This window comes from Etheostoma cragini, chromosome 1, assembly GCF_013103735.1.
Source record: "Etheostoma cragini isolate CJK2018 chromosome 1, CSU_Ecrag_1.0, whole genome shotgun sequence".
NCBI classification, from domain to species: Eukaryota; Metazoa; Chordata; class Actinopteri; order Perciformes; family Percidae; genus Etheostoma; species Etheostoma cragini.
The window spans coordinates 22,479,471-22,496,264 of NC_048407.1; the positions used below are offsets into that span (position 1 = coordinate 22,479,471).

General features: G+C 38.4%; 1 protein-coding gene across 1 annotated transcript in view; it reads right to left on the reverse strand.

The window, feature by feature from the left end:
- The window catches only part of LOC117948226 (CUB and sushi domain-containing protein 1-like), a 306,260-nt gene that overhangs the window by 53,268 nt on the left and 236,198 nt on the right, over positions 1 to 16,794 (reverse strand). The window contains exons 32-44 of the mRNA XM_034877777.1: positions 16,584 to 16,700; positions 16,349 to 16,462; positions 14,549 to 14,644; positions 14,183 to 14,386; positions 13,697 to 13,821; positions 13,501 to 13,597; positions 12,476 to 12,580; positions 7,444 to 7,562; positions 7,003 to 7,072; positions 5,178 to 5,294; positions 4,013 to 4,222; positions 1,782 to 1,970; positions 1,079 to 1,256 (exon numbers count right to left, since the gene is read on the reverse strand). Of these exons, the coding sequence (XP_034733668.1) occupies positions 1,079 to 1,256; positions 1,782 to 1,970; positions 4,013 to 4,222; positions 5,178 to 5,294; positions 7,003 to 7,072; positions 7,444 to 7,562; positions 12,476 to 12,580; positions 13,501 to 13,597; positions 13,697 to 13,821; positions 14,183 to 14,386; positions 14,549 to 14,644; positions 16,349 to 16,462; positions 16,584 to 16,700 (1,741 nt within the window). The remainder of the gene's footprint in view (positions 1 to 1,078; positions 1,257 to 1,781; positions 1,971 to 4,012; positions 4,223 to 5,177; positions 5,295 to 7,002; positions 7,073 to 7,443; positions 7,563 to 12,475; positions 12,581 to 13,500; positions 13,598 to 13,696; positions 13,822 to 14,182; positions 14,387 to 14,548; positions 14,645 to 16,348; positions 16,463 to 16,583; positions 16,701 to 16,794) is intronic.

Sequence of the window (16,794 nt, forward strand, 5' to 3'; positions counted from 1 at the left end):
TTTATTTTTCTTCTTTTCCTCGTACCCCCCCCCCCTCCATATCACCTCAGTGACGCCACCAAAAACAAATGAAAACTGCAAAATAACTTGATGTCCCACCACTCCATAACACATCCATAGCTCTGGTAGCTGGTGAGATTGAAAGCGAGTAGTCACCAAGTGTGAATGTATTACTTTCCCACTGACAAACTACTCCCTCCCCAGAGCTTGACTCTTGAGCCTAAAGTTACTGTAACAGACTGACATGACAGTATACAAACACCATCCTAAACCAAACCTACAACAAATGATGACAGGGTCCAAATCTTATTTTATCTTATTTTGTATTATTTCTTGTTTTGTTCATAATAAATCTACTGTTCTATATTATTTTTGACAGAAAACTTAATATTAAGTGAGAAATTTCAGTTGGGCTGACCCAAACTTGTCAAATATAGCCAAGTCCCGTTGGATTTGTGAACCCAGCTCCACTGGTCCTCTCATTAAATTTCCCACTCCCCACTGAATCTCATCATTACTTCCAGAGTTCCCAAGCCCTCTCCGGGTCTGCGCACGGCCATGGTACAGAGTTAGATTGAATTGGTCAGTGGTCCCATTGTAAATGCATTACTCTCACACTCCCTATTACAATCTTACCTCCACACTGAATCCCATTATTTCTGCAGGAGAGTCAATGTATGCATAGCACAGAGTATATATGCTTGGAGGTATTAGGATTGTATGGAGCTGTGATCCCTGTGTATCAACCATGCCATATACAGATACATTAGGGGTTGTGTGTGTGTCCTTGTATGATAAAGTAATAAACAAGTGACTCACATTGATATATACCTTTGTACAAGCAAGACTGTACTCGTATAAAGTAAAAGATGTAATGAATAACAATGTAATCAATACCATGAACAAGGTTCCCGCCAATGAAATATATCTGTGTGTGTGTGTGTGTGTGTGTGTGTGTGTGTGTGTGTGTGTGTGTGTGTGTGTGTGTGTGTGTGTGTGTGTGTGTGTGTGTGTGTGTGTGTGTGTGTTTGTGTGTGTGTGTGTACATGAGATCAAGTGCAAGAGTGCCCAGACTTACCAGACAGCAATGTAATCAGTAACAGGCTCTGTCTGCAATAAGGTAAAGTTGATATAAACTCCATGTCCATGGGGAACAGTGATGATCCAGCTGCAGTCTTGGGAGTTGGGGTATTCAGTTGGGTACTGAGGTGAATAGATTGTACCGTTTTCAGCCGTGACATTATAGCCGCAAGGAGCTGTAAGAAGCGAGAGATATAAGATTATCTATTTGCATATTTGTCACTTTCTTCTAATGTGCCAGACCTGAAAGGATTAGGAGACAAGAAGAACTATTGAACCGTGGACAGTGAGTAACACAATTACCATTATTTGTAGTAGTAGTAGAAGTAGAGGCAGCAGCAGTAGTATAATAGTGATAGTAATACAAGCTTAGTATTGTGTCCCTTGATTTATAGAGTAAATGTGACACAGAAATATTTACTTTCTACCTAACTGCTTACACGTTGGCTTGTGAGACTAATGAAAGATGAGATTACATTTACTGAAATTCAATTAGGCTAACAACATTTTCTAAATGTCTAGAATTTAAATTACCATTGGTACCTGTGGGATGGGGATGGGGCTAGAATTTATAACAACACCAGTTACAACACAACATAACATAGATAATGTGAGAAGTGTACATTTGTTGTACAGCATCATGGTACATACTTTTAACCATTAAATTACATTCATATCATAACGTGATTGTTTTTTCTCACCCTCACAGCGTGGAAATGGATGGTTCCACTTCCTGTTGGTCCCGTGCAGGCATGTTAATACTGGATGTCCGATCAAAACATAGCCAGGGTAGCACTGAAAAGTTACTGATTGCCCAGCGCTGTAGTCACTGTTGATGATGTCACCATTGGGGAAGGGAAAGAGGTCCTGACAGTTTTGAAGTTGATAGGCTGAAGAGAAACATGAAGACAAATGATTGCCAGTGTAGAAATACTCACGTTTATTTTCATATTTACAAAATGTTTAGGTGGATTCAAATAAAACAGGCTGCTATTTGGCAAACAGGATAGACGTGCATACAGTCACACTCAAATTAACAAATACATGTAGTTTCATATTTGAGGTTTCTCTTTTCCATTGTAATTTTCAATGTCATCTTTAAATTAAAGATTTCAGTTTGAGCATTTATATTTAACCTTCGCATTTAAAATTTGGCTTTTTGCATTGATCATCATTTTAAATTTAAACTTTGATTTCTCAGTTTCTTTATCCTTTCTCCTGTTTCTTTTTTTTAAACTGAATTATGCCATGATTATTCCTAGTAGTGTAGTACAATATTAATGTTTTTAATTTGATTTATTTTTGTTGTGAATTGTGGTTTGTTAATAAATATGTCCTCGCTAGCAGCCTGCCTACCAAGTCCCAAAATTACAATTGCATATCATTGTGTTGTAACTTGTAAAACATCCATCAACAGCTATGGGCTTAAAAAGACTCACATATGCTACCAGTAGAAAATGTAGCAACACCAATACATCTAATCTCCTACATTAAAAATATTTGGCATGTGTTTGCGGACTATCTAGTAGATGTAGGAGGGAAATTCATACAACACAATCCGGGTGCAGGATGTGTACAGCCTGTTTTGCTGCAGAGTATGGGCTAGACCATCCCAAGTCTGGATAGTATTTGCCACAAAGGATGCTTCAGACAGCAGAAACACATGGGCCTTTTACATACTGACGGGTACACAAATATTGACTAAAAAATTGTACATTGTGGAAATACAAAAGGAACATAAAAAAACAAGTGGTGAAAGATGTTGAGGTCCCATGTCAAAGCAGCATCAAGGGAAAGGAATATAAGTGGCTAAAGAAATACCAGGGGCTGGAAGACCTTGAGAGAATGTGGAAAATGTAAGTAAATGGTTCTACAAGTAATAGAGGCAGTACTTACAGCTGTGAAACTACAGTCAAGAAGGTGTAATGCTCCCTTAAGATTTTATTAGCGGCGTGTGGGTTAAAACATCAGTGTGAGGGTACTTTGTTGGCACTTATCCCACTGAGTTTTTGTAGATATCCACACGGCAAATTTAGCCTATTGAACCACATACCTTCTACGCCTTGAGTACAGAACTGAGTTTGTATCATTGAGTGGTGCTGGGGTGAAAGCATGCACCCAGACTGAAGTACTACTAATTGTGTTCAACCAACACAATTGAGGGTAATATCATGAAGTTCCGTGTGTATTGCATACTCTCGACGAAAACATTTGCTGCCAGTTGAAAAAAAAGCATCAACTTCCTGTGAGGAAACATGGCCACAAGCTCTAAGTGACAACAGTGGGAGTAAGCACTGACAAGAACTGCAGTCTAAGAAGACTTGGTCATTGCAAATTGGTAGGAAAACTGAAAAAAAGTATAATTACGTGCATGTGAATGTGCATTAGCTTATGTGGAAGTTAGTAAGCCTTGTTCTACTTATGCTGGTGTAGAGGCCCACAGTGTATCTCTTGTGTTTTTGAAGTGAAGCACTTAGGGCTACAAGTAAAGCCTGCTGGACAAGATGCCAGTCTCTCACAGGGGCTTACTAACAATCCATCTCTTTAATGATGAGAGGAAAGCCATAAGGTTTTTTAAGTCTTTAGCATGACTCATCCAGGGATCAAAGCTCAAAATCTCAGAGCAATACTTTTTCATTTTACCCTTCGCAACTTGGCAACTAGGTTTGGATATTAATTTATTTAGAACATTTGAGCATACAATTTATATTTTCTAAATCATTCAAGCAACCATCTTGTGTTCCTAAATCTGGAGAAACTAAACAGTCAATTCCATTTGAATCCAGGTTGGTTCTCTCACTCAGCATTGCTTGAGGGGGCCGCATTCAACTGTAAGTGCCCGCTGTAATAGCTCAGGGTTTGTATTATTTTATGTCTGCTGTCATTGCCTTAAAAACAATTTTTAAAAGTCAAAAATCACAAGTGAACTCACCCTGATATGTCAGTTTGAACCCTGGCCTGTTTTCTGAGTGGTCACTGTAGAAGTGGATGATCGTCAGGTGGGTGGTGCTCAGCAAAGGAAGTGGGATCTGCGAGCCAGTGAACTGTCCAATAAGAGCAGAACTGTGCTGTGGTCCAGCCCTGACCTCTAGAAAGTCATGGTTATCCTCAGAAGAGAAGTTTTGGAACTGAATATGGGCTCCTAAAATACAAACAGTGATTACATTAGACAATATACAATGTAAAATAACAGTATAAAGTATGACAATTACAGATAGATATTTATGCCCAACAGAATCTTTACTTGCATGCCATATACTGTGGGTGGTCTAAATGTTTTGGATCGGAGATTTCACATTACTTTCACTGTGTGCATTCAACATAAAGACTATGCACAGAGACCAAGTACACACGTCATTCTACACAATTTCTATTTTTATCTTCATACTGTCTTTTTATTTTGTGCTTGTTATTTTTATATTTCGATTACCTGCACCAAAGGCGCAACTGCAATGTTGTTGTCTGAAACAATGACAATGACGCCTTCTTGTCATCTTGTCATTGGAGTATATTAAGCAAGGCAAGTTTATTTATAGAACACCAGACACAAGGCAATTCCAAGTGCTTTACGGGGGCATAGAAATACATTAAGCATAGGATTTTAAGAAACCATTAAATTGCATTTAAAAAAGGGTAAAAACAAAGAGCAAGTAAATAAATTAACTCATTAAACATAAGGTTATGTAACTGATTTATTGGAAAGCTGCTGTAAACAACACAGTTTTAAGCCATGATTTAAATGAGCTGAGTTTTGGCAGACCCATTTTTATCAGACCTACTACTACTGTATCATTACTGAAAATAAGAAGTTATATATCCTATCAACTAAAAACTAGCTATAATTACACATGTGGACAATAATGCCCTGCACACAAAACAATATTCAATCTTCAAACCATCAGTTTCTGTGGTCATTAAACACAACACACCATGTGTCAGCCTCCAATTAAACATGTGGTAAAGCTTTTCCATAAACCATGTGTTGCTGCTGCAGTTTTGGCTTTAAAAAGATGGGCTGTGTTTCCCAACTACCACAACAGATGTACTGAAAGTGACACGTTTTCTTTAGGAATGCTCTTCCATCCCATAATACTTACCATAACCAGTTGGCAGGGTGATTTGCCAGGTGCAGTCCAGGTTGCCAGGGTAGTTGCCAGGGAAACCTGGACTGAGGATGACACCACTCATCTCAGACAAGATCCCGCCGCAACGAGCTGACAACGCAGGCACAGTAAACACATTGTTAATTCAGGCAACGCATGAGCGGTGTACGGTTAGATCATGACTTTATCCTCTTTGCTTCAACAGAAAGAATGTTACTCCACAAAAGCTACCAGGGGGACAGTGGGATTTGTATTATCAATATTTACCCTCTTTGTAAGGTACACCTAAAAAATCAAATGCAATTAAATGCAACAGCTCTGCCAAAAAGTACCTCGTTCGAAGTTCATAATGTTCTGTTTTTGGTGACTTTGCCAGTAATGTGTGAATTCAATTGTTTTTTTAATTAAAGTTAAAGGTTGTGTTGTACTGATTTATTTTTTGTCATCCCTTTTTACATCCCTGATAATGGGCAGAATATTAGAAATACCTCTGACTATAACGCAGTCCAGTACAACACTAGCAGTAATTTTGACCTCAATGCTAACACATGTAAATGTAGAAAAAAGAAAGAACATTATAGGCATCATATAAATAGACTTAATGGCAGAAAATCTTGAATTGCAATAGATTGTACAAGTGTACCTAATAAAGTTGCCACTGAGTGTAGGTTTTATTTAAAAAGTTTTCAAATATCACAATATTTTGAAAATTAAAGGGACTAATTTTAAGGGTTCTGGACTTGATGTGACTGGTCTCATTTGTTCCCTCTGTCATTGTTGACTGGCAGTATGAATGGGTAAATGTCTCAATGGAGTGTAACTGAGTTGCCCTTTTGAGGCTAAATAAAGCTGTCTATATAGGTATCTGTATGTATGGGGCTCAAACCATGTGTGCTGAATTTCTGTAATGACTTGAGAACCGATGGTGACAGACATATTTTAAATCTGATGGCACCCTATTATGGCGCACCCTTCTATTGACATGATTTGGTTGAAGCCAGTATCTCCGACTGAAATGGGAAATGCTGGATTTGACACAAACTGAAAGGGGCTGTGGCAGGGCTGAGCTTAGTTAGTCCTGACATGTCCAGGTTAAATTAACGGAATTGAAATTGGAATTGCGACAAGTTTTCACCAAACGCAAACATCAATGTAATCAAGGTCCCTTAACGATATTGCAGAAGAATGATTTGTCTCTCAGCATAAAATGCCCAATTGCGTTTGTCTCCAGCAGGTATACTAATCTTAGACTGTAAGAAGTCACTTACTTCCACAAATCAGATTTTAAGGTTATAACATTAAATATACCAATACAGTTAATAGAAGCTACACTTTCTCATTATGGCATTACTATTTAACTTATTTTTGTTGAATGTTCTATGTTAATGTGAGTGGATGCAGTGTAATTTGAAAAAATATTCAACTTCCAGACTACATCAATGTACTGACTGACTTTGGTCTTGCAAGAAACATATTGCTATTTCATAGTAGGATATTCGATGATTTGCAACTGAGGAATTCCACACACTGACATGTAATCAATTGACTTCAATGAACAGATGTTTTACCCTCAAAATGGAAAATAAGTACAAATTCATCAAAAAGTAGCATTTCAAAGAACTCTCTTATGTGGTGGAGGAACACTCATGTCTCTAATCTACTGGAATGCTTCTGTCCCTTTGCTGTGCAGGCCTTAAAGTTTAATTTGAACCTCACACCTGCAGGACATATTTATCCCCCATTGTATCACCCATGTACTGTATAACCCAATTAAACCAGCAGAGAAGAGTGTGTGTGTGTGTGTGTTTGTGTGTGTTACCTATGCAAAGAGGAGGTGGGTAGTTCCATCGACGCACAGTCCCGGGCATGCATGAAATGTGAGAGTGGCCCTGAAAGTGTGAAAGTGATAATAATATATACAGTGGGTTAGGTTCCAGAAAAAAAAATACTGTAAGGATTTTTACATAATCTTAGAACATACCAATAATTTGGGGAGGGTATTTAACCAAATTCAATATTGAAGAAATGTGGAAATTGTATCTTATTGCTTGCTTGATAATTGTTCTTGACATCACATTTGTAAATGTAAGCACATTTTGCCTCACAATATTTAATCTGCTTCTAATAAATTTAAAATCAAAATTTCTTTTGAGGTAATACCAGCCCCAATATGTAAAAACATGCAGTTTTCTACATATGAAATACAAATGTATATATTTATAGTTTATTTACAGATCAGTTTGTGTCTGTGCTCCTGTACCTGTAATGTGTACCCAGGTTCACAGGTGAATGCCACCACCTCATTGACCATATATCTGTCTCCTGCTTTGATGCCATTGGCTGGGATCATTGGTTCTGGACAAGTGGTAAGACCAACAGCTACAAAAAAAAAGAACATAAACATAATTAAGTAGGTCATTTGTTCTCTATGTAAACATTGCTCAGCCTTGGTTTTAAGTGGGTTCTAGACAAATGACTTGAGCCATATAGAGACAAAAATACATTTCACTGACAGCAAAACAAGTTTTCTCTTTTGTTTTCTACCTTGTCGTTGCTTCAGTAGTTTATCATTGCTTTTCCTGTCACTTGCATGTGACCTTTCTATTGAAACAAATACATCAGCTTACTTCATTTCTGTCCCAAGCACTTGTTTGCATCCCACAGGGTAATAGTGTATCTGAGTAAATTAAAAATGTTCAACACAAAGGAGAAAATCCCAATATTTAGATTAATTTGATGAAGAACTAATGTGGCAGATTAATTTAGTAATGCTCTTAATGTTATTTTCTTCCTATACACAAGAGCCTAATTCTGAACTGACAAGTACAATAAAAAAATAAAAAAGCTTGTACGTCATCAGCAGTGACAGCAGCCTCTGAAATGTGCTTAAAATATAAGGCAACATAATGACTTTGGTTGTGTATTCCCAACCCAATAAAGGTTAAACACATTCTTAATAAGTTTGACAGCAGCCTGCCCTTCATCAAATAGTATCAGTAAGAGTGTATCTGAGTGTTCATATGTGTGTGTTTGTGTCTACTTGTGTGTTTCACTTGAAAACTTCCGCAGGAGACTGCCCTAGAGCGGTTGCCATAGCAACACAGGGAATAGAGGGGATAGAGAGTGCACGAAGGAGAGAGAAAGGACTGAATGTCTGTGTGCGTGATTGTTTGTGTGTCTGTTCTTGTTGGTTTATCATCTACCTTCCTACCAGCCAAACAATGTGATCCCAATGAGCACACACACACACACACACACACACACACACACACACACACACAGAAATCCAGGTGGGCCAGACCCAGTGTAACATTTGTTTGTTTTTTTACAGGCACCGCGCCGTGGACGGCACACTTCGGTCGCTGTGGAGTTGCTGTTTACTCCACTCATAAACGTTTTTATATATTGAAAGCATTAAATCTTCAAATAACAGGCTCATGCAGCAGACCATTTGAAAGCTTAGCATCTCATGATTTGATTAAGCCCACACATGAAAGCATAAGTTGATTTATAGCAGTTAAATAACTGACATACAGATTTCTAGAGTCAAGTGTGCATTCATGACTTTTTCCTTGTGCCTTTATTCACAGCGGTGAAAGATGACCAAAAACATTTTTTTCATACCTCGCAAACAATCCAAGGAAATAGAATATCCAAGCTATTATTAACCGAAACGAGCTGTTTCCCTCACAATCTTGTAGTTTCTGGCCGAGTTTTAAGGGAAAAAGCGAAACCGTTTTTCATTTCTGGACTTTGATCACGTCTTGCTTCTCCATTGGTGCTGCTACACTGATGATACCATTGAATTCTCTGAAGTCTAAACATTCAAATGAGCCCTCATATTAACCAATCCGGCTATGGGAGCCTGAGAGAGCCCTGGTGAAAGCCAATCAAATGACTGACGCAATGTTAGACCCACGTGCAGGAGATCAACATTTGCTATAGGACCAGTTAAAACTACATTAAGAAGATGATTCCATACACACCATACTTGACAATGAAATTTTGACCCTGTGATGGTTGCAACTGTGTCGAAGCAAAAATGGGGCCTTATTTATTGCAGTTCACATACTGAACAAGTTATATTTACTTATTTTTATATATTTATGTATATAGTTATTTCAAATATGTATGTGATTTATGTAGGTGTGTTTTTGTATTTGAGAAGTTTTGTATTTTGCACCTCTTTGGCTTTTTTCTTTAAACATTTCTAAAAGAAATGAGAAAAATACACAGAAATATCTGTAAAAATAAATTCATATAAAGTTAATTTTTTGAGTGTTTTGGCTTCTGGATTGTTTCTGTAGTGAACTGAGACATGGCTATGGTGTTGGGTTGTCTGTATCTCACCAGATGTGTTAACAGCAGTATATTCAAATCATTTTACAGATGCTTGGCTTGGCCAGAAAATTGTAACAGAAAATTGAGAGTGTTAGTGTTCCATTTACAACATGGCCAAAGTATATGGAAGCTCCTTTTAAACCTCCGTTTAGACCAAAAAGCATGTATTTTCAAGAGTTACTTCAGAGGTTAAAGATATTTTTTATCTTTATCAGTGACAGTGGAAAGACAGGAAACGTGGGACAGAGATGGGGGATGACACGCAGCAAAGGGCCGCAGGTCGGACTCAAACCTGGACAGCTGCAAAGTACATGGGGCGCACGCTCTTACTGGTGATCTAGAGGTTGCCCCTGTCACATTTGTGAGTGTGTGTGCATGACTGACAGTGACATGAATGTGTGCTTGCTGCGAAGGATGAGTGGGACTTTTAGATGGATTGTAAGTGAAAAAGCTGCAAGAGACTGTAACTTGGAGATACACATGCATGCACACACAGTCTGTTTTTAGGAAGAGCATCAGCGGGCTGTCAGGCCAACTGATCAATGAAAGTATTCCATTTGGCTGACTGTCTCTCTCTTGCTCTCTGTCTGAGCTGGCAAACTGCTCCCTCTTTTCCCTGGTTATGACAGGGCAGTGATTCTCTGTAAAATGCTGACAACACTATCCGCCCTACCACCACCACCAGGGCCACTAGACTACAACTAGACAGTGTCAGCACTTAAGTCTCAAGTTAACTGACTAGATTTACTATACTTCTATTTCGATTGATTTAAAGACAGACAAGGGAGATGTCTCACTCTGCCCTTTAGAGGAAAGGCCATTTGTTCAGCTTAAAACTATGAGAAAATCATCAGCACAATCATTCACATGTCCCTAGAAGATGACCACAATCTTGCATAACTGACATTGAGAACTTTTAACAGCACAATAGATACATGGTTGGTCTTGTTTTTTTTTGTTTCCACAGGAAACATAGTGGAAAACAAACATAGTAAAAAAAACACTGTGTCAGAAACAGTTCCAGACATGATAAGACTATTACAGGTTGTTTTGTTTTTTTTTAGGTTTTTTGTTCCCAGAGAGTATTTGCACAAACATGCATTTGAGGTCAAACTAGTAATGTAGGTGTTATCTTATCACATATTGAACAAGTGAATTGATTTCTTTGTTTAATAAAAAAAGGTAAAAGACTGCTTTGTGATGAAACCTCCTGTAAAGAACCTCTCAGGCAAACTTGAAACTAATTCTGCTACAGATTGAAGTGTGGGCACTAATTGTGAGATAAGCAAAACTACAATCTGAGTGCTTCAAAAGCTCTTATGTTTGATTTATATTTTTGAAAGTCATTCTGGAAAAACTTCATTTCTCAGCATGCTGTATATGGACATACAGTAAACAGGTACAGTTGTGATAGTAAACAGCCTACTTGTAGACAAACATTATTGATCTAAGTTGGAAACATCAAGAAATACCTATCCCAAAAATCATGTCCAAAAAAAGAGGGACCGAATCTGAAAAAGTATCTGATTCAAACCTAACAAAAATAGCAAGAGAACACCAACGGTGGCAGCAGTATAAGACCCCACAAATAAACAAGCAGCAATAAAAAAAAAATAGCCAAACTCTTTTTTCTGCATTTCAAAGTCTCCATTTTTGTCCAGTTATGACTAGGATTCACCTTGTGATCAGACATGCCAAGTATGCTCAGTTCCACTCAGGTATTATTATAGTGCCACACAGACCCAAGACCTACACAATCTAATTAGACTGAATATAATTTAAACTCCGCCTGACTCAGGTCTCAAGTTAGGTCTTGGTTACAAAGCACTGAGAGGACCCATGACCGAGGACCAGACATCTAATCCCAACTTCCTGCCAGTACAGTTCCAACCAAAATCCCCTCTCCATGGAAACTAGGGGTACATGATAGAGAAAGAAATCCCACATAGCCCAAAAAGACTACCACCTGCACACCTCTCAACTTCACTATATGCGTTGCTGAGCAAAATAAATGCTAAAACATAAAAATATAAGAGTGACTTGACCCAAATAGAGTGCCATTTTCATGTGAGGATTATATATGATACTGGATCTTCACATCCAGTAATATTAGCCACACTTAAAAGATGAGAATAACTGCAAAGAAAATACATGATGGACTGTCCCTGAAAGTTATTATTCTTCCAGGGTTTTCATTACTAGGTATGGCATGTTAACACATAGAGCCAAAAAAAAGAGAAAGAAAAGAAATACAGGCCACCAACCACAGACATGTGCACTCACCTACACACACGTATACACACAAATACACACAAAGAAATGTGCGTGCAAACACACACTATTGCTCTAACACATACTCACAAAAGGGGACATGTTCATTGATCTGGAAGTGATTCTAAGCTAAAACAACAACCGAGTACTGAAAAGCACAGCCATGCCCTGACAGGTGAGTATGTGTGTAAATGCATGATGTTAAAATCAATGTTCATTTCTTTGTCTGTCTACACGTTGTGTTTTTGTATGTGAATATTTTTGGACAAAAGCCCTTGTGTACGTGTACTGCATGTATGTGTCTGTTTTCCCTTTACTTTCTTTATGTGTGTGTTCTGTGTATGTTTTCCCAAATGGGCGTCGGTATGTGTGTATGCTTTCGGGCACTACCAGTTCAGGTCACTGACTCTTGTTATTTGATGTTGAAGTTTTGGCTGCACCAATGTTTGTGTGTCTGTGTGTGTGTGTGTATGTGTTCAAGTGTATGTGTAGGTCTGCAGGTTTGTGTGCATTTGTGGTTTCTAGTGTGAAATGTGGAGTTGTTTTTTTACACCAATCAATCTTTAATTCTATCTATCTATCTATCTATCTATCTATCTATCTATCTATCTATCTATCTATCTATCTATCTATCTATCTATGTATCTATCTTTCTTTCTGTCTTAAAAGCTTAGACTTACTTTTGTATTCTAGGTGAAAACCTGCAGCCACAACACTGATGTCACTCTGAAAGTGCAGAAGGAGTTGATTGGACGTTGAGTTGAGGAGGGCGGGAGCAGTGGTTCCTGTAAAAGACAGACGGAGATTAACATCTGACAGGAAATGAAAAAAAACAAAAAAAAACAGCATCAACGTTTATGTAACACAACACTGGGCATACAAGTAAAAAGTATGTTCAAAACACACAGTGTTGCTTTGTCAGCAAGCATTCTTGACCATGAGTCTAATTTAAACCCCAAGACCAGCTGGGAAATTATGTGTAGAGAAGGTGAGCGACCCCTCACCCTCCATGGACAGCTAGCATTTTGGTGTCCTTATAAGAAACACCTCTCAACGGCCCCAGTGAAGCTGCTCTGTGGCCAACATCAAATCATTGTGGTTATAGTGGGCAGCTCCCAGGTGTACTTTCTTGAGAAGGGCACAGTCATCTGTGTGTGTGTTGCCCTATGAGTGGCATGTGTGATAGGTGTGTGACAGGTATGTGCTTGGGGCAGGTCACAGGGGAACTCCGCTGGGAAATTGTAAAAGGTTAGATCATTCTTTATCCCTCCCTGTCTTCTTCCTCTCCCTCTTTTACTTCAATCCTTCGCTTAACTTTGTGGTGAAACTCTTCCCTTCCCTTTCCTCTTTTCCTTGTAGTAACTGCCTCTTAACTGGACAAATTCTATATTTTTTACAATACCATTTATTATTTTTAAAGCTATATATCTATATCTAAAAAAAAATTCGGTATTACAACTCATCCATCATAGATCTCCAGTGTATGCTGTATGTATGTATGTGTGTGTGTGTGTGTGTGTGTGTGTGTGTGTGTGTGTGTGTGTTTGTATTTTAGGACCTGCCATTTCTTATTCATTAGGTGTGTTTTATGTGTGTGTGTGTAGTTTAGAAGCTGTAATATCTCATTCATCAACGATCTCTGCAGTGTTTATGTGCAAGGTGTCTGTGCGTGTGTGTGTGTGTGTGTATGAGCTAATTGTCATACCAGAAAATGACCCTAATTTGGGAGCTGTCATGTCTCCTCCATCGTAGATCTCCAGAGAGTCCCAGTTGTGCTCAGTAGCAAACGTCATCACTTGGATCTAAATAGCAAGCAAAAAAAATGAACAAAAATAACAATCTCCTAGTTTATGTGTTTCTTCCATAGTTAAATAATAATTTATAAGTGTATGGATATGTACCTGTATCCCAGCCCCTTCACTGACATGGATCCTCCACAGACAGTTAAGACTATTTGGGTAGGGTTCAGGATAGCCAGGAGACAGTATTGTACCGCGACGTTCAGTCAAATTGCCACTGCAGGGAACTACAATGGAGACATTAATTATGAATTTCTTGGCATCATTTAATAACTAAATAGCTAACAGATAAGACAGATTTTTGGAATATTGCTCTGCAAACTCCAAACAATATTGTGTTCAAAATTACCACAACAGGGAGCCAGAGAATATGATACACATTATGTATGGTATAAACTAAGGTGACAGTTGAAGCTGTTTGCAAAAGGCCTGCTCTCAGCAGAGAGAGATTTCACACAGGGATACATTTAGTGTGTTAGAATAAATGTCAAACTCCCAACTCTCACTGGATGATTCCCAAAAAGAACTGATCGCTTACTCTATATGTTGGGTACATTAAAGATACATTTCAGGCTTGGTTAGCCTTACCTATACAGCTTGGTGTTGTTGCATTCCACTGTGCAAGAGCACCTGGCACGGCCTGGCACCAGATAGCACTGGATCCTTTCAGTAGATACCCTGGACTGCATTCGAACCGAACCACAGAGCCAGCTGAAAACTCTGAACCAATTCTCCTGCCATACCGAGGCTCTGGCACTGAACTGCACTGACTGTCACTTGTGCGAGGCACAGCTAAAATGGTGATGGTAATTCAATATGGAAAAAAGGAGAACAGAAAAAGACAGAAATGCAGCTATCAGTATAGATACTTTCATGTTGAACTTGAATTCAATGCAACTTAGTGTGTGTAAGTGTATGTTTGTGAGAGAAAGAGACTAACAGAATGAGAGTTACCTTGGTAGACGAAGTGAAAACCTCTAGCTGACCGGCCACTCTTAGCATTGAACCGCAGCATGATCTGATTGGAAGTTGCCAATGGCAATGTCTCTCCTTGAACAAACAATTACATGCATACACACAGACACACACACAAATACAAACATGGTTTCAAAATGAATGTTAATGATAAAAACAGCATACTTATCTTTCCTAAAAGCACACAGCAAGTTTGCGTTTTCCTTTTACAAAATTGCAGACAAGGGACACACAGAACCTAAACATTCATACATATGTACACTCACACACATACACAGCCTTTCTGTTCAACAGACACAGATTTAATTGTACTACTTTACATTCAGTCAGGGGTTTCTCCCTTATTTTCACATTGTGTTGAAACGTGGTCCTCACAAGAATAATAAAGCAAGAAAAGCACACACCAACTCACAGGCTCATACACACAGAGATTTATATGAGCACACATACACAAGCAAACAAAGTAACAGTGATAAACGAGAAAAACATGGTCTGGTGTGGCTGACATTTAGAACCATCATTAGCTGCATCGGGATGTGTGTGTATGTGTAAGTTTGGTATGCGTGGTTTGTGTGTCAGGATAATCAGTCAGTTAGCTGCAACAATGTCCTACAAAGCTGTTTGTCTGTGTGTATGTGCGTGGATGCGTGCATGTGTGATAGGGTAATGATGCGGCTAACATTATTTTATAAAGCCTGGTGTGTTTTGTTCTTTGCTGCCAAAAGGGGAATTTCAAACCCAAATTAACTTTATGGAATAAGCCACCCATTCTACATTACATAAACAGGCCTCTTTCCTTTGAACTAACTTGGACGGCTAGTAGTTGGAAATAAATAAATTGCATAATGTGCAGCTACATTTAGCCAAACCAAAACTGTCACATCCTCCTAGTTAACAGTGTGTTGAAATAAGCTTGCAAATCCACTCAATGAAGCAAAAAGGGCATACAAAAACAAAAAATGTACACCGTAGTGTAAATGATAATTAAATGACATACAAGACATGCTCTGTCATATTTATTTAAATATGTTTGGGTTTTCTCTGTTTTCCAGTCCTTTATTAAAGAGCTTTCATTTTACTCAAAATTTTACAAGCACACAACTTAAATAAAAATGACAATGAAAATATTTTAAAATCCCTGATTTCTACAAAAAGAAACTACATGTCAATTCCAATGGGATTCCCCTGCAGCATGCCCCCTGGTCATGACACACAACAGAAAAGCACGTAGCTTTGAGGCAATGTGAGCACATTTTTCCAGCAACTACAGTATGCTATCAATATTTCTTCATAGTTCATTCTTCTAGTATGTCATCTATGTAGATTTTGCCTCATCTCAGAATCTTGATCATTCTGAGTGTGTTACTGTGTAGTGAGTCAAAGTGTTGCCAAGCTGGGATGACTCAAACTTGGAGGATAAGGAAACCCAGGGAGAAGTTTGTGGCCTCAATGAGCTTTCCACTGCTGATTTCTTCTTGAAACGATAACCCATACTGGATTTTCACCAAATTCATCACTGTCAAATAAATCGTGATAACAATCACTGGTGCTGTGTTCTACAGCCCCCAAGAGCTGCTTCCTTACAGGAGATTTCATTATTTTTCTCTTACAAATATGTGCCCAGGCGCCCCAAAAAACAACAACAGAATAGCAGCTTTTCAAAAATCTAATTTAATGCTAACTCCCAATAAGTAAAAAAACAACAATCAAATGACAACATTGTGACCCAATAGCATTCATTCAGTTTTGTTTGACACTGGTAGCCAATAGGAGACTCACCTGAATGTGACCCAGCCAGGGAGCTGAGCAATCGAGCATTCTCATTGGCTCCATCAAACAGCTCCACTGAGTCATTCATTGCTGTCTGGAAAACAGCAAACTGACCAAAGACCACTGAAGAAGATAAACAAGCAAGAACACAATAAAGAAAGATGGATATAAATTAGCTCTTCTGTAGGGGATTCAATAACAAATCAATTGTAAGAATGTATGGTGTGATCATTGAAGTACTTACCAAACTGTGTGGACACAGTGATGTAATAGGAGCAAGTCTGTCTTGTAGTGTAGTTTAGAGGATAGTTTGGAGACAAAACTACTCCTTCTGATCCACCATACTGTCCTCCGCATGGAGCTATGGAAAGACAGAAAGGGAATTTCATATTCTTTTAAATTACAGGTTCTTGAGAGAGAGACCAAAGCATTTTGCAACTTCAGACACATTCTGT